Below are 22,570 nucleotides of genomic sequence, written 5' to 3' on the forward strand. Positions count from 1 at the left end.
GGGTTCCAAATATTTTCAAGCTTAGGACCCCCAAGGTCCCATGGCCTCTGGCTGCAGCCCCCCCCCCCCCCCCCCCCCCATTGTGAAAAGGCTTAAAATAGGTATATGAATACGGATTGGGATTGTTATTTTATAATTGGGCAAAATAAAAATGTATTCTGAAAATAAATAACTACATTGGATCCATTGGAAGACAGCTTCTTTTAGTAGCTTGTGTGATGTGTTATTGATATGTTAGGTTACATGTTGACTACAGTGGTGAAGACTTACTTACATGGATGAGTATGTAAGTATTGCCAACTACAAAACAGTAGTTGGCAATGCACTGTGAATGCACTGTGAGCTTTTAGATCTGCTATTTTTGACACTTTTTGAAAATGTTTTGAAAAAATGGGGGGTCTCGGACCCCAGGTTGGGAAACAGTGGTATAAACTAGTGAGTGAAGCAGGTCTTACCTCTTTGGTAAACCTCGTAAATCTCCTTGATTTGGTCGTTGGAGCGAGATGCCAGGATCTCTGTCAACACTTCCATTGCCTCAAGCTCCATGTTAGGACGTCAAACAGTTGCCAGTTAAAGGACCACTTCACCCACCTTCAGCCTATTTTTGTTTAATTGGTCCTCACTAATGCGCATCATAAGATGACACCATTTCTGTCTACTCACCTTTTCCACTTGGGTTGAACTGGTTCTGAACCCTAAAAGTTGGTTTTGTTACAGAAAAACGAAAAAAAAAACTAGCTTTTTCTTGCCCTGAACTGGGAATCTCAGTGGGCGTGACAATATTCTACAGGTTGGAAGATGCATATGCAATGTAAACAATGAGGAATCCAAGCGACAAAGCATCATAAAAAAGACAGTGGTCTTGTTAAACTGTGGACAGTTCTTAAACCAGGGGCATCATCGGTAGGTTTGGTCATTTCAGACAAGATTTCAAACTTTGTATTTTATTGTTTATTAAAGTAAGAACAATGGCTTCTATTTCAGCGTGTTCACCTTACTGAAAACCCACTAATGAAGCTACCGTGACAAACAGTAGTTGGTAGAACTTGATTCCCTTCTGCCCTCAAGTAACATGACTGTCCAACTGCAAAGGCAGCAAGGCAAGGCAGATGTATTTGCATTGCACATTTCAACAACAAGGCAATTTAACACTGTGAATTCCAACCTAGAGTCCGGGCCTTGTGTGTGTGTGTGTGTGTGTGTGTGTGTGTGTGTGTGTGTGTGTGTGTGTGTGTGTGTGTGTGTGTGTGTGTGTGTGTGTGTGTGTGTGTGTGTGCTTTGTGTGTGCGTGTGCGTGTGTGTGTGTGTGTGTGTGTGTGTGTGTGTGTGTGTGTGTGTGTGTGTGTGTGTGTGTGTGTGTGTGTTGTTTGTGGTGGGGTGGGGTGGGGTGCAACATGTTGCAGAAAATCATAATTTAGACTTATCTGTTGGCCTCTTTTGGATTACCTTAAACAAGACAGTTCAGTTCAAGATGTCAGTTCCTCATGCCATCCCAACCATGGGGGGATGGGGATGCATGTGTTTTTTTGTTGATACTTTCATTTCCTTTTTGTGTGTTCTCCAATGGGGCTGGGGAAGGGGGACGTGCATGCTTGCAAGGTTGTGCACGTGCAGCAGATAGGACAAATGCTATCGCTAATTTAACAATGGAGTCCAAAAGCTACAGAACTTAACCGAGTTCCCGTTTATCATTTGGTACAGCTTATAAGTAGACATGGTTTCTTCCATACTAATGCAATGTTTAAAACAGCAGAAGAATGGACATATTGTATCAATCTACTATGTTTACACCACTGGTAGATTAAAGGAGTAGTTCTCCCAAAAAATGACATATTACACACTCCATGTAGCCATACTCCTTTAACCCTCTTCAACCTTTCACTCGCATCCATGTCAAAGTAGGATAAAAGTAGCCTGGCATTACCAGACTAATATTACAAGGGCATCTTTTTTTTTTGTTGCAATGTCAGATTCGTCTGGAACCAGGCTAGGATAAAAGAGACAAGTGATGAGACGGTTTGTAAAGGCCAGATCATATTGTGTCTAGTCTATTATATCCTCACAGTCAGGTGGAAACCTTGTATGTCCAAGACAATTACTATTCAGGAAATAGAAATGGTATTACTTTTCATTGGTTCAATATTTATAAAACTCACAGAAAGACTTAACCAGTATACCGATGCCGGTATGCCCATATATAGGCATATGGAGATCCAGTTGACCAGAACCGCTGATCCAGCCGACAGACAGACGGACAGACAGACGGACAGACAGACGGACAGACAGACGGACATGGTACAACAGGTACTCTGACAATGGGTAAAAGGTTGGGCATGCATTCCCAATTTGCATCGTTACCGGCTTGCATCGTAGTTTAAAAAAAACAAACAAAAAAACAAACATTTGAAACATTGATGGGGGTCCGCAGCCAAATACATCAATTTGGGTGTCCTTGACATGAAAATGTGTGAGTACCACTGGTTTAGGGCGCTTCCTATTTCACCTCTCTCCACTCTTGTCACACCATGTCACATGTGAGGTGTTACCGAGCTGTGGTCAAATGGACTTCCATGTCACATGAACTCCCTTAAATGATGCTTCATTCCTCTCACAATAACACACTGGATGGATGGCTGTCACTGAGTTGTAGGAGTTCAGGTAGGCTTCAATATTTCAGTTCCTTCGGTACATAAAGATTACCATGGTGCTCTGAACATTATCCTGGAATGTATATGATTTTTCTGTATTACACCTTGTTAGTTTGTGAAAAAAAACTAAAGAAAGACAATTAAATCCATCACACAGGAAACCTGGATAATTAAACTCAATGAAATCCATGACACAGGATACCTGGATAATTAAACTCAATTACATCCATTACACAGGATACCTGGAGAATTAAACTTACTGAAATTTATTCCATTGAGAGGAAAATCTTTTATCTGAGAATATGTAATAATAAAGCAGCAATATACAGTAGATATTGTTCAATGTGGTTTAATGATGCAACCCCAGTAACTACTAAATCATGTATGTCTAAAGATAAATAAACAGCACCAAGCTAAACTGGTATGACGTCACACAGGAAAAAGGAAATTCCTTTGTATGTTAAATTATATTTTAATTATATCAATCAGCAGAGATTGTCTGTCTTCAACAAATGTTGTGTAGGCTACATACAGTAAGTGTAGGTAATATACTATAACTCTGGCTACATTTCCTAAACATCATTCACTGCCATTCATATTGAAACAGTGTGGAAAAAACACTATGAGAATCTAAAGTTGCAAGGTATAGGTATAGTTTACTTTACTTCTATTGATCTGGCAGGGCAAATTCAGTTTTGAAAGTCACTACGCCATATATATATATATATATATATATATATATATATATATATATATATATATATATATATATATATATATATATATAAGGCAAGGTAAGGCAGATGTATTTGCATTGCACATTTCAACAACAAGGCAATTCCATGTGCACAGAACATCAAGCAAAGGAAACACAACTAGAAAAAGTGCTCCTCGGAGCACAGGTCTCCGCCAGGTCAGGTAGGTTATTGTGGCCTCCTGGTGGCGCTATAATAGGCCAATGTTTAAAGGGTACCATTTGTTCTTAGGCCTTGCACGGCAATCGGACACTGCATTCATGGTTTGAGGCATTTTGTGCAACTTTTTTTTTTGCTAAATTAGACCTGCTGGTGGCGCTATAACAGGCCAATGTTAAAAGGGTGGCATTTGTTCCTCAACATAGTGTGAATGTGCGTGCAAAGTTTGACCGCAATCGGACGGTGCGTTCATGATTTGCAGAATTTTGTTCAAAACAAGCCACTACTGCAAACTTTAGATGTCAATCTTAGCCAATGAGGATGGAATATGAAAAATCAAACACATCCGTCTTGATCACATGACTATGGAGATCATGTGTACCGATTTGCGTGAAGTTTGGATAAAATCGGAAGGAGTAATATAAAGAAATGTGTTTTACATAAGTCGGCCTCCTGGTGGCGCTATAAAAGGCAGATGGGAAAAATGCAGGGCAAAGGTTTTTCCTTGACCTCTAGGGAGTGCGCATACAAAGTTTTACACAGATCGGTGCAGTTATAGGTAAAAACATGAATCGGCCTGTTATAGCGCCACCATGAGGCTGATTTGAACATTTTCAAGTGGCATTTCTTCCTCGGCATAGTGGAAATATGCGTGCAAAATTTCACCGAAATTGCATGCTGTGTTCATGATTTGAGGCATTTTGTTGAAAATGGAGCACTCCTGCAAACTTTGGAAGCCATTTTTAGCCAATCAGGATGGAATATGAAAAATCTGAAAGAGAAGTTTTGTTTAATGACTATAGAGATACTGTGTACCGATTTGAGAGATTTTTGGACAAAATCTGTAGGAGTACTGTCAAAAAATATGTTTTGCACAAATCGGCCTCCTGGTGGCGCTATAAAAGGCCCATGTGAAAAATTTGGGGCAGAAGTTCGGAATTGGCATCCAGGGAGTGTGTGTGCACAGTTTCGCTGCGATCAAGCCAACGGTGGCGGAGATTAGCTGGTGACAGACGGACACACGGACACACGGACGGACGGACGGACGGACGGACGGAGGGTAAAACATACTCTCTCGCCATGCCTTTCGGCCTGGCGGAGACAATAAGAGAGGCAGCAGACCTGCAGCTATGTAACCATTAAACACAGTGATTTCCAGCCTGTGTGTGTGCGTGTGCGTGTGCGTGTGTGTGTGTGTGTGTGTGTGTGTGTGTGTGTGTGTGTGTGTGTGTGTGTGTGTGTGTGTGGTGGGGGCGCATGTTGCACAAAATCATAATTTAGATTAATCTGTTGGCCTCTTTTGGATTCAGTTCCTCATGCCGTCCCAACCATGGGGGTGGGGGATGCAAGTGTTTTTTTGTTGATACTTTCATTTCCTTTTTGTGTGTTCTCCAATGGGGCTGGGAAGGGGGACGTGCATGCTTGCAAGGTTGTGCACGTGCAGCAGATAGGACAAATGCTATCGCTAATTTAACAATGGAGTCCAAAAGCTACAGAACTTAACCGAGTTCCCGTTTATCATTTGGTACAGCTTATAGATGGGTTTCCGCGCGACGTCATCACAGAGCAGAGTGCGCAATCTGCGCATGCGCGGGGGAGAACGAACCGGAAGCGCCATTCACTCTCTCGTTATTTTCGGGATTTAGATAGGCATAATGCTGCTATTATAGGCATAATAGGCATAATGCTGCTATTATATACAAACAGATCCAACTTTCGACAAATCATTTTTATTGAGTAAAGAAGATATTACAAACTGCATCATTTAATCTACTTTCATTAAACCTGGTGAAGACCATTTATTTTCTGAATGTACAATGGCCAGAGCTGCTGCGGGTAATAGCGCCCTCTACAGGCTCATCCCGCCACTGCGCGCGCATCATCCTCTCATGTTTACAAACAGGAAACCCATCTATAAGTAGACATGGTTTCTTCCATACTAATGCAATGTTTAAAACAGCAGAAGAATGGACATATTGTATTAATCTACTATGTTTACACCACTGGTAGATTAACACATTCCATGCCAGAGTTTATTGTTGTTTTTATTGTTGTTTTTTAGTTTTTTTCACCTCGCCACAGACCTCGCTAAATACCTTTTGATCGAGGGTTAAACTGTTTGTAGACACACAGGTAGCTGTGTGAGTGGCCCAGAGAATACATTTTCAATCGGCGACATTCCATTTTGCAGTAGTCGCAGTTTCCATTAAACAGCGTTCAGCGCGGAGAAAAACAAACCGAGATAATGGCGGATTAGCGGAAGCTTTAGAGCGGCGGCGGATGGGAACGAAAATCTTCGATTGACATTCATTTCCGTTTCCGGTGTGCACAATGAAATGTGTCACTGCGAGAGAAGACTACAATGAAATGTGTCACTGCGAAAAAAAAAAGAAAAAAAAAGACCACTTCGTGTAGATCTAAGCGACTGGTACGCTGCGCTGTTATTTAGGTTCGCGTAGAACTACGCGATTGGCACGCAATGTGTTAAAGGAGTAGTTCTCCCAAAAAATGACATATTACACACTCCATGAAGCCATACTCCTTTAACCCTCTTCAACCTTTCACTCGCATCCATGTCAAAGTAGGATAAAAGTAGCCTGGCATTGCCAGACTAATATTACAAGGGCTTTTTTTTGTTGTTGCAATGTCAGATTCTGGAACCAGGCTAGGATAAAAGAGACAAGTGATGAGACGGTTTGTAAAGGCCAGATCATATTGTGTCTAGTCTATTATATCCTCACAGTCAGGTGGAAACCTTGTATGTCCAAGACAATTACTTTTCAGGAAATGGAATTGGTATTACTTTTCATTGGTTCAATATTTATAAAACTCACAGAAAGACTTAACCAGTATACCAATGCCGGAATGCCCATATATAGGCATATGGAGATCCAGTTGACCAGAACCGCTGATCCAGCCGATATGCCCATATATGGGCAGATGATATACTGTTGACATCAGGGATCTCCATATAAGGGTGTAAATTTACACCTTGTTTGTTTGTGAAAAAAAACTAAAGAAAGACAATTAAATCCATCACACAGGATACCTGGAGAATTAAACTCACTGAAATGTATTCCATTGAGAGGACAATCTTTTCTCTGAGAATATGTAATAATAAAGCAACAATATACAGTAGATATTGTTCAATGTGGTTTAATGATGCAACCCCAGTAACTACTAAAGTTGCAAAGTATAGGTATAGTTGGTAGCACTTTATAATAACTATACACTATAAAGCATTAGTTAAGCATTAGTAAATGCTTAATTCCTCATGAACTCATCATTAGTAAAGCATTATTCATACATTACTAAGCATTAGTAAACACGGTTATAAATGTTGCAACTATACACTATTAAGTATTAGTTAAGCACTAGTAAAACACTTAATTCATCATTAATTCGTCATTTGTATAGCATTATTCATACATTACTAAGCATTAGTAAACACAGTTATAAACCTTTCAACTAAACACGATTTACAATTAGTTAAGCATTATTAAGTATTTACATCATCATGAATTCATCATTTACATAGCAAGTAAGTACTTTATTCATCATGAATTCATCATTTATATAGCATTAATAATACATTAATAAGCGTTTGTAAACACAGTTATAAGCGTTTTATTGCCCATTGATAACCTAATCTTTAATGTGCTTAATGATTGTATTCTCATACTTTGTAAATGATAGATTCAACATTTATAAATAGGTATTATATCAATTTACAAACCAGTTATTTATGAGTTGTTAATGGTTCATACGATCATTTAGAAAGTCTAAGTAAACACCATATACAAACCACTTGGTTGTATATTTATGCGGACATTTGTACATGGTTAGCGAGTGTGTTAATAAATGTCTTATAAACACTTATTCATACTCAATGAATGATTTATTAAGGTAGTTACTACTTGTTAGTTAAGTATTTTGCGTGAGCCCATCTAAAGTGAGGACTATCTATGCCTTATAAAGCATTTATAAATGAGATAGCGTGAGCCCATCTAAAGTGAGGACTATCTATGCCTTATAAAGCATTTATAAATGAGATAGAAGCAGTGATATAGAAAGTGCCAATATTTATTGCAACAATTGAGACAGAACATGGCCTGTGCAGTGTAAAAATAAAACATTCTTGTGCTGTATGAAAATAAACAAACAATATGCAATGCTATAAACATGTACACATGGCTGATAAATTAAATAAACATTTTACTGCATGAAAATAAACAATAAACAATATGCTATGCTATAAACATGGCTGATAAATTAAATAAACATTGTACTTTATGAAAATTAAACAATAAACAATCTGCTATGCTATAAACATGTAAACATGGCTGATAAATTAAGTAAACATTATTGTACTTTATGAAAATAAACCATACAGAATCTGCTATGCTATAAACATGTAAACATGGCTGAAAAATGTAATAAACATTCTTGTACTGTATGTATGAAAAAATAAATCTGGGTTCTGCCTTCACTATGGGTATAGCCACCCTTGCAGAGCTAGGCAGACAGTTAACATCAGAAGGTAAAAACAACAAAAAAAAAGGCTTGTTTTGGGTTTCTTCTTTAAATTATCTTCTTTGTTTTTTCTTATTTGTAGAACAGCAATGACATGAAATACACATAGAATGGATTTGTTAAATAGTGTTTTCCACAGTAAATATTTTAACTTTTTAACAATGCCTTTAAAGAAATGAATTAACTTGCAAACATGAATTAAGCAGCTAAACATTCACACAGTTAGAATGATATGAAATTAACATGTACATAAACACATCCCTGATTTTGCTGGAAATAATAATATGCAAATCTCTCCCAATACGCACAAATAAATCACTTGAGTCAAAATGAAAACACAACATTGCTCCCTATAATGGCATTACAGCATTAGCTCAGAGCAGAATAGCCTATAAGCTAACATGATACACAGCAGCCTGCAGCCTAATGGCTGACAGGCTAACAGGCTAGGCCATATGACTGGTACTGATTAGCAACAAACATGACGTTTTTGCCACAGACAGAATACACAGTTGGGCTGTGAAAAAGGTTCTAGCAATCATGTTTCATCATTACTGAGACAATACATCACAAGGCCAGTACTTACAGACACAGCTGCACATAGCTTTGCTCTATGCTAAACAGGAAGTGAATGCACTCTGCAGGTGTTGCCATATTTTGCAAAAAAAACAAGCGGCCAGGTCTTTGAAAACAAGCCCAAAAGAAGCAAGCAACTAGGCTCAGTTTTACCAGCTATCGGCCATTTGAAAATAGCAGATCAACAAGCACACAACGTGTCACATCATGACACGTTGTGAGCTTGTAGATCTGTTATTTTCAAAAACATATTGGGAAAAAAAGTTAAATATTTTCATGAAAAAATGTGGGAACCACTGGTTTAAAAAAAAAACATTAGAAAGCAAGCCCAATTAAGCAACTACACTTTAAAAAATTGTCCACCTACCTGCCCACTGTGGGCGTGGCCAGGTAGGGGATATCAATGTGCTTCCTGTTTACCAGTGTTGCCATGTCTGCTTATAATAAACAATTTGGGGCTTTTTTTTAAAGTGTAGTTGCTTCATTGGGCTTACTTTCTAATGTTTTTTTTAAACCAGTGGTTCCCAAAAATGTTCATGGAAAGGAAAAATATTTTTTGAAAATATTTTACTTTTTTAAATAATAACAGATCTACAAGCTCACAACGTGTCTTGATGTGACACATTATGAGCTTGTTGATCTGCTATTTTCAAATTGCCGATGTAAAGTGGTAAAACTGAGCCAAGTTGCTTGCTTTTTTGGGCTTGTTTTCAAAGACCTGGCCACTTGTTTTTTTTGCAAAATCTGGCAACACCTGCAGTGTGCATTCACTTCCTGTTTAGCATAGAGCAAAGATATGTGCAGCTGTGTCTGTAAGTACTGGCCCTGTGATGTATTGTCTCAGTAATGATGAAACATGATTGCTAGAACCTTTTTCACAGCCCAACTGTGTATTCTGTCTTTGGTAAAAACGTCATGTTTGTTGCTAATCAGTACCAGTCATATGGCCTAGCCTGTTAGCCTGTTAGCCATTAGGCTGCAGGCTGCTGTGTATCATGTTAGCTTATAGGCTATTCTGCTCTGAGCTAATGCTGTAATGCCATTATAGGGAGCAATGTTGTGTTTTTATTTTCACTCAAGTGATTTATTTGTGCATATTGGGAGAGATTTGCATATTATTATTTCCAGCACAACCAAGGATGTGTTTATGTACATGTTAATTTCACATCATTGCAACTGTGTGAATGTTTAGCTGCTTAATTCATGTTTGCAAGTTAATTCATTTCTTTAAAAGCATTGTTAAAAAGTTAAAATATTTACTGTGGAAAACATTATTCAGTACTCATTTTAACAAATCCATTCACTGTGTTTTCCATGTCATTGCTGTTCTACAAATAAGAAAAACCAAAGAAGATAATTTAAAGAAGAAACCCAAAACAAGACTTTGCCTCCAAACAGATTTTTATTTGTTTTACTTCCTGAACTGTCTGCCTAGCTCTGCAAGGGTGGCTATATGCATAGTGAAGGCAGAACACAGAATATTTTTCTTTTCATACAGTACAAGAATGTTAATTAAAATTTTCAGCCATGTTTACATGTTCATAGTATAGCAGATTTTTTTATTGTTTATTTTCATAAAGTTAGTAAAATGTTTATTTAATTTATTAGCCATGTTTACATGTTTATAGCATAGCAGATTGTTTATTGTTTATTTTCATGAAGTAAAATGTTTATTTAATTTATCAGCCATGTTTACATGTTTATAGCATAGCAGATTGTTTATTTTCATGAAGTAAAATGTTTATTTAATTTATCAGCCATGTGTACATGTTTATAGCATTGCATATTGTTTGTTTATTTTCATACAGCACAAGAATGTTAATTGTATTTTTACACTGCACGGGCCATGTTCTGTCTCAATTGTTGCAATAAATATTGGCACTTTCTATATCACTGCTTCTATCTCATTTATAAATGCTTTATAAGGCATAGATAGTCCTCACTTTAGATGGGCTCACGCTATCTCATTTATAAATGCTTTATAAGGCATAGATAGTCCTCACTTTAGATGGGCTCACGCAAAATACTTAACTAACAAGTAGTAACTACCTTAATAAATCATTCATTGAGTATGAATAAGTGTTTATAAGACATTTATAAACACACTCACTAACCATGTACAAATGTCCGCATAAATATACATCCAAGTGGTTTGTATATGGTGTTTACTTAGACTTTCTAAATGATCGTATGAACCATTAACAACTCATAAATAACTGGTTTGTAAATTGATATAATACCTATTTATAAATGTTTAATCTATCATTTACAAAGTGTGAGAATACAATCATTAAGCACATTAAAGATTAGGTTATCAATGGGCAATAAAACGCTTATGACTGTGTTTACAAACGCTTATTAATGTATTATTAATGCTATATAAATGATGAATACATGATGAATTAAGTACTTAATTGCTATATAAATGATGAATTCATTATGAATTAAGTACTTACTAATGCTTAACTAATTGAAAATTGTGTATAGTTGAAAGGTTTATAACTGTGTTTACTAATGCTTAGTAATGTATGAATAATGCTATACAAATGATGAATTAATGATGAATTAAGTGTTTTGACTAATGCTTAACTAATACTTAATAGTGTATAGTTTCAACATTTATAACCGTGTTTACTAATGCTTAGTAATGTATGAATAATGCTTTACTAATGATGAGTTCATGATGAATTAAGCATTTACTAATGCTTAACTAATGCTTTATAGTGTATAGTTAATATAAAGTGCTACCGTATAGTTTACTTTACTTCTATTGATCTGGCAGGGCAAATTCAGAAAGTCAATACAAGTCACTAAAGTAAACATGATTTCTTCCATACTAATGCAATGTTTAAAACAGCATACAAATTTACATATTTTAATCTGCAATGTTTACACCACTAAAGGAGTTTAAAGGAGTAGATTAAAGGAGTAGTTCTCCCAAAAAATTACATATTACACACCCCATGAAGCCATACTCGTTTAACCCTCTTCAACCTTTCACTCGCATCCATGTCAAAGTAGGATAAAAGTAGCCTGGCATGGCCAGACTAATATCACTGCTAATCTGCCAAGGGCATTTTATTTTTTGCAATAGCAGATTCGTCTGGAACCAGGCTAGGATAAAAGTGATGAGACAGTTTGTAAAGGCCAGATCATATTGTGTCTAGTCTATTATATCCTCACAGTCAGGTGGAAACCTTGTATGTCCAAGACAATTACTATTCAGGAAATGGAATTGGTATTACTTTTCATTGGTTCAATATTTTTAAAACCCACAGACAGACTTAACCAGTATACCGATGCCGAGATGCCCATATCTATAGATCCAGTTGACCAGAGCCGCTGATCCAGCCGATATGCCCATATGGGCAGATGATATACTGATGACATCAGGGATCTCCATATAAGGGCGTAAAAGGACCCAGGCAGACAGACAGACAGACAGACAGACAGACAGACAGACAGACAGACAGACAGACAAACAAACAGATAAACAGACAGACAGACAGACAGACAGACAGACAGGATACAACAGGTACTCTGACAATGGGTAAAAGGTGGGGCATGAATTCCCGACTTGCATCGTAGTTGTCTGACAGTCTAAGCATTGATATACAACCTTGTGATTGTGAAAAAAGGACAGCATTTTATTTGATTTAATGTAAATGCTGAATACACTGAATGACATTTTATGGGGTACATTTATATGAATGACAATAAAATAGAATACATGGCTTTATTCATGAATATAAATATTAGGGAATATGTGACACTCCAATGAACATAGAAAAACTCTTTTAGGGAATTGTAATTGCTGTTTGAATTTTGTATACCTAGAAAAAAAAATAGAAAGGAGGCGGCCACTTGTGCAATGGGAGATATAGTCATTAGGTCATTCTAAGCCTGAGAATTGTCTTAATTCTTGGATAAATATGTACACCTTTTCACCATCAGTTGATGCTTCACATCCATATGAGTAAAACATTTTTGAATGGGAAAAAAGCTTCATGACCTAGGGTGTGGTTTTGAGGTGAGGACTTCGGTACTAGTCGACTAGTCGAGGTTTACCTATTATTTACCTATTATGTAATAATAAAGACGCTCTGGGGCACCGTATTTCGCAGGAGCTAGGTTGCCGTGACAACGTATATACACAAACAAACGGACGTGTTGAGAACGTTACTGCAACAAAGAACAGCACTTCACAATTGCCACAATCCACATCCATTTTAGCTGCTATAATAAGGAATAGAAACTGGACTCACCAAAATGACTGTATCTGCCGTGTCTCTCGTTAAAAAAAAGTAATACATCCAGCTGTTGGTCGATAACTAGCCTTGAAACAAAACTTCAACCTGTTTTTTGCACTTTATTCATTTACCCTGTAGCCCGTACATCTACATAAACGTTCAGATTTCAAATATAAAGTGCTTACCCCATTGCCACGGATGTTACAATTCGATCAGTGGCCATTTTCTCATAGAGATATAATATATCAGAGTGCAATACACCTCCCAACCGATACGGTCGCGTAGTTGAAAGCAAATGGAGAAAATGGCCACCAATCGGATTAAGATGCTTTTTATTGAACAATACGGCAGATACGGGCCCGTACATAATTGTAACATCCCTGGCTATGGGTTAAGCACTTTATATTTGAAATCTGAACATTTATGTAGATGTACGGGTTGTAAATGAAGAAAGTGCAAACACCAGGCTGCAGTTCAGCCAAGACGCTCGTCACGAAAAGCTAACGAGGCTAGGCTATCTAGCCTAGCTACACAAACACTCCAACGTTGTTTTGTCCACATCTTCAGTGAAATATTTCCATACAAACAAACGTTGAGCGGCCTGTTGTTTAGCTGGGGCCGCCCTCACCTGCTGCTGTGTTCGCTACAATGTTATATGTTCATACAACTAGATACTAATAAGTCCCAGAAAAGACTCTGGCCGCTTCCCACCGTGGTGAAGCTGGTTTCAGGTTGGATAATCACCCAGCTGGATATTATCCAGTGGGTGGCTATCAAAACTGAAACCAACTTCACCACGGTCCCCTACACACCAGATTACTGCTATGTGCGGTGGCTGAGAGTTAATACAATTGTATTTAATTAACGCATTACACTGTTACGTTCCGTTTATAATGTTTGTAATTTTAAAAAGAAAACTGTACAGGTGTGACTGTAGTTGAAATTAGAACTATAAAAAAAAAAAAATATATATATATATATATATATATATATATATATATATATATATATATATATATATATATATATATATATATATATATATATATATATATATATATAAATATATATATATATTTTTTAAATCAACTATTCGACTAGTACCAACAAGGTCGACTACTGGTTATACTAGTCGACGGTGAAAGCCCTAACACACACACACACACACACACACACACACACACACACACACACACACACACACACACACACACACACACACACACACACACACACACACACACACACAGTGACAGGACCGGTGGAGGGGACTTTTATACATAATGGATGGATTGGTTTGTCAATCTGAAATTGATTACGTAATTTAAGCTGTTAATAGCATTGTTTTTGCCGCAGGCTAGTGGCAGTTATGTTGCCAAGTCTAAGGTCTGCACATAGTTTGGACCTGACATATAGATGTTAGTCGGACCCCATAACATAGATAGATAGATAGATAGATAGATAGATAGATAGATAGATAGATAGATAGATAGATTCAGTCATGTATACCTAGCCTGGTAAACCCTCCCTCCGGAAATCTCAATTCCATTTGATTCCTGGAGTGAGTCTGGCATGAACCGCCTCTCTGCAATATTGGCTGTGCATGCCAAACGGACGCGCCTATCAGCGTCGTCGCTCATTGTTCTGTGATTGACAGCTTACGTTGGCCAATCAGGTGGCGAGTTCGAGTGAGCCCAAAACACGAACGGCAGCCATCTTTTTCTTGTGCGGCCAATTGTCCGCTATTTTTTTACTTCAAAAAGCTCTCTAACTTCTATTTTGAGGCACGGAATTTACTTATAAGATATCGTTTGGATAGAATTTAGTTGTTTAACTTCATATATGTGGTCAATTAATCATGACAAAGCCTATTTAAAAATAAAAATTTAGAGAACCGGTAGGGGCGGGCAGTGACACCATTCTATCCGAATAAGGCAACCCATTTTGGGTATGGCTGTCTCAAAAGTCCCGTCGCGTCACATTAAGACTGGTGAACTGCTGATTGGCTGAGGGGGAAAAATTATCATTGGCTGAAGGGGTTGTCAGTCAACGGTATTACTCCCGCCCAACTCCAGCACAGCCAATATTACAGAAAGGCGGATCAGGCCAGACTCACTCCAGGAATCAAATGGAATTGAGATTTCCGGAGGGAGGGTTTACCAGGCTAATGTATACCAGCTTGCTATCTGTTTTCTCTGATTTGTCTCGCAGAATCTGGCAACACTGCTAGTGGCTACCCATTGGCTTAAAGGGCAGCCAATGATAAAAAAAAGTGTCTAGAAAGTGTCTAGAAAGTGTTGACCTGACTCAGTCTCTTCTTAGACCAGCGTGCTTTGCAAGCTGGTAAAAAACACCCTTGTCTAAGACAAGGATTCACAACTGCAAACTTTTTTTGTTTTTGTTTGTTAAAAGCATTAAAAAAAAACTAACCATATTATGTATTGATAAAATCAACTTTAAAAAAAAAAGTTTTTTGTAAAAGTCTTTGCCCTTTAAAGTTGTGTCCAAGATTGTTGTCAACTCCGTCACATTTCTACAAAAACATAATTTAATCAGGCATTAAACAGGTTTTAGCTTTATTCTAAGGTCCCCTGTCTCACTTAAAAAAGGCGGGAAAGCTGCGAAAGCTCTAGTAAGCTTTTATTCTTTGAGAAATGCACTAAATAATATTACTAACTGGTGTGTCCCAACCTCAGTCAGATATGCCATCTGACTCAGTCAGATATGCCATCTTATGGAGTTGACATCTTTAAAAAAAAAAAAGGGAAAAAAATGTGGGAGGTTGGCTTTAATAGTAAACACTTTGATATTTCAAAATATATTTGAGGAAGGCATAATTGGAGAATATATAAAAAAATAAATAAAGGTTTTGTCCCGATTCTCAAGAATGGATGCTAGCTAGATAGATAGATAGATAGATGGATGGATGGATGGATGGATGGAGACTGTCAGTGAAGTGAAACTAAATTGTCCTAAATGGGGAAGTTGATAGCTATCCACAGCCTTTTGAGAGTCTTTCAGAGCACAGCTTCATTTGAACGTTTCAATTTGAATGTCCAACATTTGTACATCCAAGAACAGGAGACTTGTAACATAGACTGAGTTACAGAGCAAATGGTTACTTGTACTGTAACTGTTTTACTGTTGTATCCTTTTTAGATCATCAGTGCTGAACAGTGCTGTCACCAACCAGTGTCCACAGCAGAATTACGCCTCCAAAAGTACTTGACCCTGAAGACAGCAATGATGCACCAGACAGGAAGTTGGCATTGTTTCACCATCTTATTTCTGTTGCGCACGCTTCATCTTAGTCCCACACTGGCTTACTTGCTGAAAGACTGCACTGTTGTTTACTCTGACAATGTCACTGCAGGTCTTTCAGTGGATTGTGAACATCGTCAACTCGTTAGCATACCAGATGACATTCCCAGAGACGCTATATCATTAACACTCAATACAAATGGCATTCAAAAGATCAACAGCAGAGCTTTTTACCATTTGTCAAATCTCAGTGATTTGGAAGTGAGCCATAATTCAATAACTCATGTAGATGACGGGGCTTTTGGCCATTTGGTGAAACTCAAAGTGCTCCGTATGAACTATAACAAACTAACTACACTGTCAGACAATATGTTCCGGGGGCTGTCTAACCTCTTGATACTGCACTTGGGCGGAAACTATATCCAATTCATCAACCCTGCTGCATTCCAACTACTCCCCATCTTAAAGGAACTAACTCTGGCATCCAATAAAATTACAGATATCATCACCATCTTACAACTACCAGGCTTACATTTGCTGAACATCCCGATTTATGAGTTAGAGTCTTTTCAGTCAAAAGATCTGCCATTAAACATGACCTCTGATATCAGGGAGTTAATAGTGCATTCAGATTCGATAACGAAGTTTAGCATCACAACAGCTTTATTTCCACATCTTGAGACAGTTGACCTGTCACACTGTTGTAACGATTCTGGATGGGAGTGGGACATATCAGAAAAGTATTTTCTCAGGAATATAACTAAGGTGTGTTTTAGTGATTATACGATATCCTTTAACTCCATAAGAAAGGCTCTAAAGAACCTTGATTCACTAGAGTACCTGCAGCTGTCCTTTATGGGAGAATGGATAAACAGAGGTCTCTTAAATGTTGCCTGCAAAATACCTACATTGAAGACACTCAACCTACAGTATAACAACATTTACAATCTAAGTGAAAAACTGAGACCTTGTACTCAGCTAACTGAACTGGATCTATCGTATAACGAGCTAACTGAACTCTCAATAAAACAAATGAAGCAACTCAGTCACCTAAATCTCAAAAGCAACACACTTTCCAAAGTGCCAGATGATGTTAAGAATCTCTCCGTGCTTCAAATCCTTAACCTGAGTTACAATCATATTCATGATTTTAGCTGCTTAGATTTCTTAAATTTAACACGACTCACACATCTTCATCTAGATAACAACCACATCTCTGAACTCAAACAGTGTGTTTTTCAACCTCTCACTGAGTTAAAGGTTCTAATTGTGAATCACAATTTCATTTGGGCGCTTGGAGAAACATTTAAGACGGGTCTTCAGAAACTACAATTATTGGATTTGAAAAATAATTTAATTCCAGAACTCAGCACTGGGGATTTTACAAGTCTGAAATCACTCAAGCACTTAGACATGGAATTAAGTGACTCAGTTGAGTGGAGCTGTACCTATTTGGAAGGTCTAGATGAACTTGAAACACTTAGTATCATTTTTAATATAAACTCCATCAAAATAACATCTTCACCACCCCATGACTTACCACCATTGCTGAAGAGCCTAAAGAACTTACATACAGTACAATTTATTCCACAAACTTTTACCCCACGGAAATTCAAAGTCATATCATACATGCTCCTATGTATGGAACATTTGGAACACTTTACAACTGAGAATGCCTATAGTGAACTACCTGGCCAAGACACATTTGAATATGTACCACAGCTGAAGACTCTTACCGTAAGGAGCAGCAATCTGTCATTCCTGTACCCAGAACTTTTTGTCCCGATCCAAAACCTAGAAACTCTCGATCTCTCCAACAATAAACTGAAGTCCCTGGATTTCCTGGCACAAGCTAACCTGACTCGAGTCTCTTGGCTGGACCTGAGCCAGAACGAGTTGACAGTGATCAATGTCTCTGTATTCAATTTTCTCCCTGCTCTCAAGTATGTTAACATGGCTGACAACCCTTTTGCTTGTGATTGCTCTAACTCTGACTTTCAGCAGTGGATGTTGAACAACAACCACACTCAGGTAGTCGCTGCTCACCGCTACACTTGTGGCTATCCTCTGGTTAAAAAGGGAACCAGGTTTCTTGACTTTGACTATCATTCCTGTTGGATGGACGCTAGCTTCGTCTGCTACATTTCCTCCACTTGTGCGATTACGCTAACTCTGCTCACATCCTTCACCTACCACTTCCTGAGGTTGCATCTGCTCTATGCCTACTATCTCTTCCTGGCCTTCCTTTATGATGCCAAGAAAAGAAAGAGGGGGTTTCCTCAGCACTACGATGCCTTCATCTCCTACAACGTTCATGATGAGCTCTGGGTTTACAGAGAAATGCTTCCGGTACTGGAGGGAGAGCAGGGCTGGAGACTATGTCTACACCACACCGAGACTTCTTACCAGGTACAAACCTCCCTCTGTCTTTCACTTTTACTGTATTTATTACCAACTTCTGACAAATCACAATAGGCTAGTCACAACATATCGGAGTCTCCGAACACCTGAAAAAGTTCTGAGACCGTCCTCCCAAATCTAATGGCGTCATATTGTTGTCTGTAGCCAGCCAGCTGAACCGAAAATATTTAGCCTGTTCTGGTCTAGTATGCAGCTACCTATATGAAAGTCTGTCTGTCTGTCTGTCTGTCTGTCTGTCTGTCTGTCTGTCTGTCTGTCTGTCTGTCTGTCTGTCTGTCTGTCTGTCTGTATGTATCTCGAAACAATTTCAAACTATCATTTTTGTACGGCTTGTTTCCAGGTAAACCCATTATAGAGAACATTACAGAGGCCATCTATGGCAGCAGGAAGACCATCTGTGTGATCAGCCATCATTACCTGGAGAGCGAATGGTGCTCTAGAGAGATCCAGATGGCCAGGTGGGGACAATCTCTGACGTTATGGCCCATACACGCCCATTATTTGTATTTGTTGCTGTTTTTGCTCTGTGGCATTTAGCCAAATGATTAATTTAATTAAAGTATTATTATTATTATTATTATTATTATTATTATTAGTAGTAGTAGTAGTAGTAGTAGTAGTAGTAGTAGTATTAGTATTATTATGGGGAGGGTGTAATTTTCACTGTACAGTTGTACATAGTGAAATTTGTCCTCTGCATCTAACCATCCTAACTATTGGGAGCTGTGGATGATATTAACTCTTTTACTGCCAGACCTAGTTCTGGCTGCGTGCACCCACTGCCAGCTATTTTTCGATTTTCTTACCTTTTGAAGTAGTCACAGAATATTTATCTCCAGTATGATCGATCCCCTGATGGTTGCTAATCACAGAGGGTTTCACTGTGCTTACGCAAAAAAAAATACATAGTAAAAAAGAAAAAGTACACAGGAGCCTAGATACAGGATTTTTAAGTTGTAAGTTAACCAGGGAGTGAATGGAGCAGTAAATCTTCAGATCACGTTATCTTGGGTTCTGGACGTTTTTTTTTCTTTTTTCTAAGTCGTCCTTTGCAGTGAGAGAGTTAATACCATTTGCTATCCTATCTATTAGGAGCAATGGGTGTGTGTGTGCATGCGTGCGTGCGTGTATTTCTATACCATTCATCTAAAAGTCTGAATTGAAACCGGTCTGTAAACAGTAGACAAAGTATAAAGTATGTTACTGGTTGCATCTTTGTGTTGCAATCAGCTGCAGCTGTCAAGGGTGTGCTCATACGGACGGACGGATGGACAAACACACACGGTCAAATGTAGGAGTGGTTGGCACCACTCAGAAATCCTTGTGCAAAAGGACATGCTTTTAAGAATGGATTCAGCTCCCTTAGACATCCCTCATGTTGGCTCAAATTGAAATTTTCGCCCAGGCCCTCTGGGTACCCCAATGTATATGTAATACGTATATGTAAATGTATTGGCTCAAAGTTTCGCCCGACAACCGGGTCGGAACTAATTAAGAGGTGTTTTATTTTTTCTGCTCAGGATCTAACAAGTCACAAGAATGACCCTCTGTTCAATGAAATGTATTTTTAGTTGTACTGTCCTGAGCACCTAAAATGCCCTTTATCCAGTTCCATGTATACTATCAATTCCCGTTTTCTCAGCTCAATTTTGTCTGTTAAGTTTAAGTTCTTCTTCCTTTTTCTCTTCCTTTTTCTCGGCTGTTGCCAAATAATTTTTGGTTTGACCTTAAGTGCCTTTCCTGGCTCTGGTGACTGCTATTGTCCTTCTAATCTAATGCATTAGGGGCCGTGTTTTTCTCTTTTTTTAATAACTTTTTTATTTTTCATGAAAACATTTATAAAATCTATGAAAAAAGTAATTGAGAAAACAGCCCCTCACGCATCAGAATTACAATATCAGTCACCAGGCATGGATCACAGAGCACTGAGCAGAGCTGCGAAGTGTAAACTGATTGAGTGCATGTGATGTTGTTTTTCTCCTGTCTCCTGTTTTGTAAGTCCTGCGCAATGTGCTATGCAAACAATCAGTTATTATATATATATATATATATATGCTCTGCTCTCCTGTGTGCAGCTACCGTCTGTTTGATGAGAAGAAGGACGTATTGATCCTGGTGTTTCTGGAGGACATTCCAGCCCAGCAGTTGTCTCCCTACTATCACATGAGGAGGCTGGTGAAGAGGCAAACCTACCTGAGCTGGTCCCAGGCTGGACAGCACCCTGGACTGTTCTGGCAGAACCTACGCAGAGCTCTGGACACACCTCACACTGATCTGTGTTTGAATGAATAGTCTATTTCAGTGGCTCTCAAACTTTTCTTTTTTGTTTTCAAGGACCCCCAATCCCCCGTAACTCTGACAGTGTACAAATGGAACCAAATGGACCCTTAAGGGTCCATTTGGTTCCATTTGCACACTGACAGAGTTACAGACCTGTAAGGGTCCATTTGGAGCCCCCAGAAGGAACGCTGAGGGACCCTGGGCCCAACTTTGAGAACCACAGAACTACTTAATGTATAGTATACTGTATTATGCATTGTTATCAATAATGGAATATTTATTGGCAATTGACCCCAAATAGGTTATTGATAAATGTTACTTCTTTTGAAAACTTAACTTCTAGAAAAGTGATATTTTAAAGCACATTAAAGATGAAACGTTGGTAGAGGTAAAAAAAAAAAAAAAAGATTTCTCACATAGATGTTTCCTATGTTTATTTTCATGATAAATAAACACGTGCAATGGTTTCTTCTTATGTTGGCGGGATCGAACCCGGAACCTTGTGTAAATGCTCTACCGTCTGAGCTACACGGTCCTTACCCTTATTGTAAAGTGTTGGCATGTAATTACAGAAGGTGACGTGACAGTGTCTCACGAGTCACTTGCTTTTTCACAGAGTCAGCATACGACATCCCTGTCCTAGTTTGAGGGAATTGTCCTACACAGTGTAGACAAGATGACACAGCTAGTGTTGACAAACTGTCAAATGTACTACAGCACACCGCACTTTTGTGTCTAAACTACATGTTTTTCATAGTAATGCAAATTATGTTGATATAAGTAGCATGATCACTGGGGTAATTTCCATAGGGTTGCTGGATTATGTGAAGCCTACACAGGACTTACACCGCAAGGGGGCCCCCCAGGAGGGGATTCATTCATTCATTTAAGTTCATTAATTTATGTTGCATCTGCTATTTTATTTCTTTTTGTCATTTCTACTATATTCTGTAGCCTATAGGATTAATTTATATCCCCATGATATTCATATTATTTCCGCAATACTACTCATTGACGAGAAGCGCAGCATTCCGGCTAGCGTACTCTACCTGGAAGCATCTCATTCACCTTGTTTACAATTTGAAAATGGGGAAACAAAATTATCAGGAGCTCAAAAACATAATGGCCTTTCTCAATACCCAATCATGGGAAGCACGGACTTGCGTGACGTCCTTAGCAGTTCAGACTTGCAAGTTCGCCTCAGGAGTAGAAACCTCCGAGGACGGGAGTATGGCAGTTCTGCGATTGGAACAGCAGCATTCTCGGTGACGTCACCATCTCAGCCCGTCCACTGTGTGGATATGCTCAGTGCAGATCTACAAGCTAAAAACTCGCCACTGTTAGCTTCTGTTTTTTGTACAGCGGAGTATAATAATAATAATAATAATAATAATAATAATAAGTGTAATAATAATAATAATAATAATAATAATAATAATAATAATAATAATAATAATAAAAATACATTTTATTCGTAATGCACTTTTCATTCACAAGGAATCTCAGAGTGCCACATGGTAAAACATCATCAATCATATAAAGTAAAAAAATCAGGGTTTAAAAACAGACTAAACAACAATTCAACACGAAAATGCCCTCTGAAACAAAAACGTTTTCAGGCCTATTTTAAAAGAGTCCAGGGTCTGTGGTGCTCTCAGATATATAGGAAGGCTGTTCCACAGGCACG

At 38.2% G+C, this 22,570-nt stretch overlaps 1 protein-coding gene across 1 annotated transcript; it reads left to right on the forward strand.

Moving 5' to 3' along the window:
- The first annotated feature begins 2,645 nt into the window (after nt 1-2,645).
- On the forward strand, nt 2,646-20,955 carry LOC308074890 (toll-like receptor 13). The gene is made up of 4 exons (XM_080414398.1): nt 2,646-2,658; nt 18,519-18,591; nt 18,944-19,061; nt 20,679-20,955. The coding sequence occupies exons 2-4, from the start codon at nt 18,561-18,563 to the stop codon at nt 20,893-20,895; spliced, it is 366 nt and encodes a 121-aa protein (XP_080270524.1). The 5' UTR covers nt 2,646-2,658; nt 18,519-18,560; the 3' UTR covers nt 20,896-20,955.
- The last annotated feature ends 1,615 nt before the right edge of the window (nt 20,956-22,570 follow it).

The sequence above is a fragment of the Gymnoscopelus braueri genome (genome assembly GCF_963280865.1).
Source record: "Gymnoscopelus braueri genome assembly, chromosome: 19".
Lineage (NCBI taxonomy): Eukaryota > Metazoa > Chordata > Actinopteri > Myctophiformes > Myctophidae > Gymnoscopelus > Gymnoscopelus braueri.

Bases quoted from the DNA above. Each gene is read 5' to 3' on its own strand.
- LOC308074890 (XM_080414398.1), top strand. From the start codon at position 18,561: ATGTCTACACCACACCGAGACTTCTTACCAG. The intron at 18,592-18,943 runs GTACAAACCTCC...GCTTGTTTCCAG, and splicing joins ACACCGAGACTTCTTACCAG to GTAAACCCATTATAGAGAAC. The intron at 19,062-20,678 runs GTGGGGACAATC...TCCTGTGTGCAG, and splicing joins AGAGAGATCCAGATGGCCAG to CTACCGTCTGTTTGATGAGA.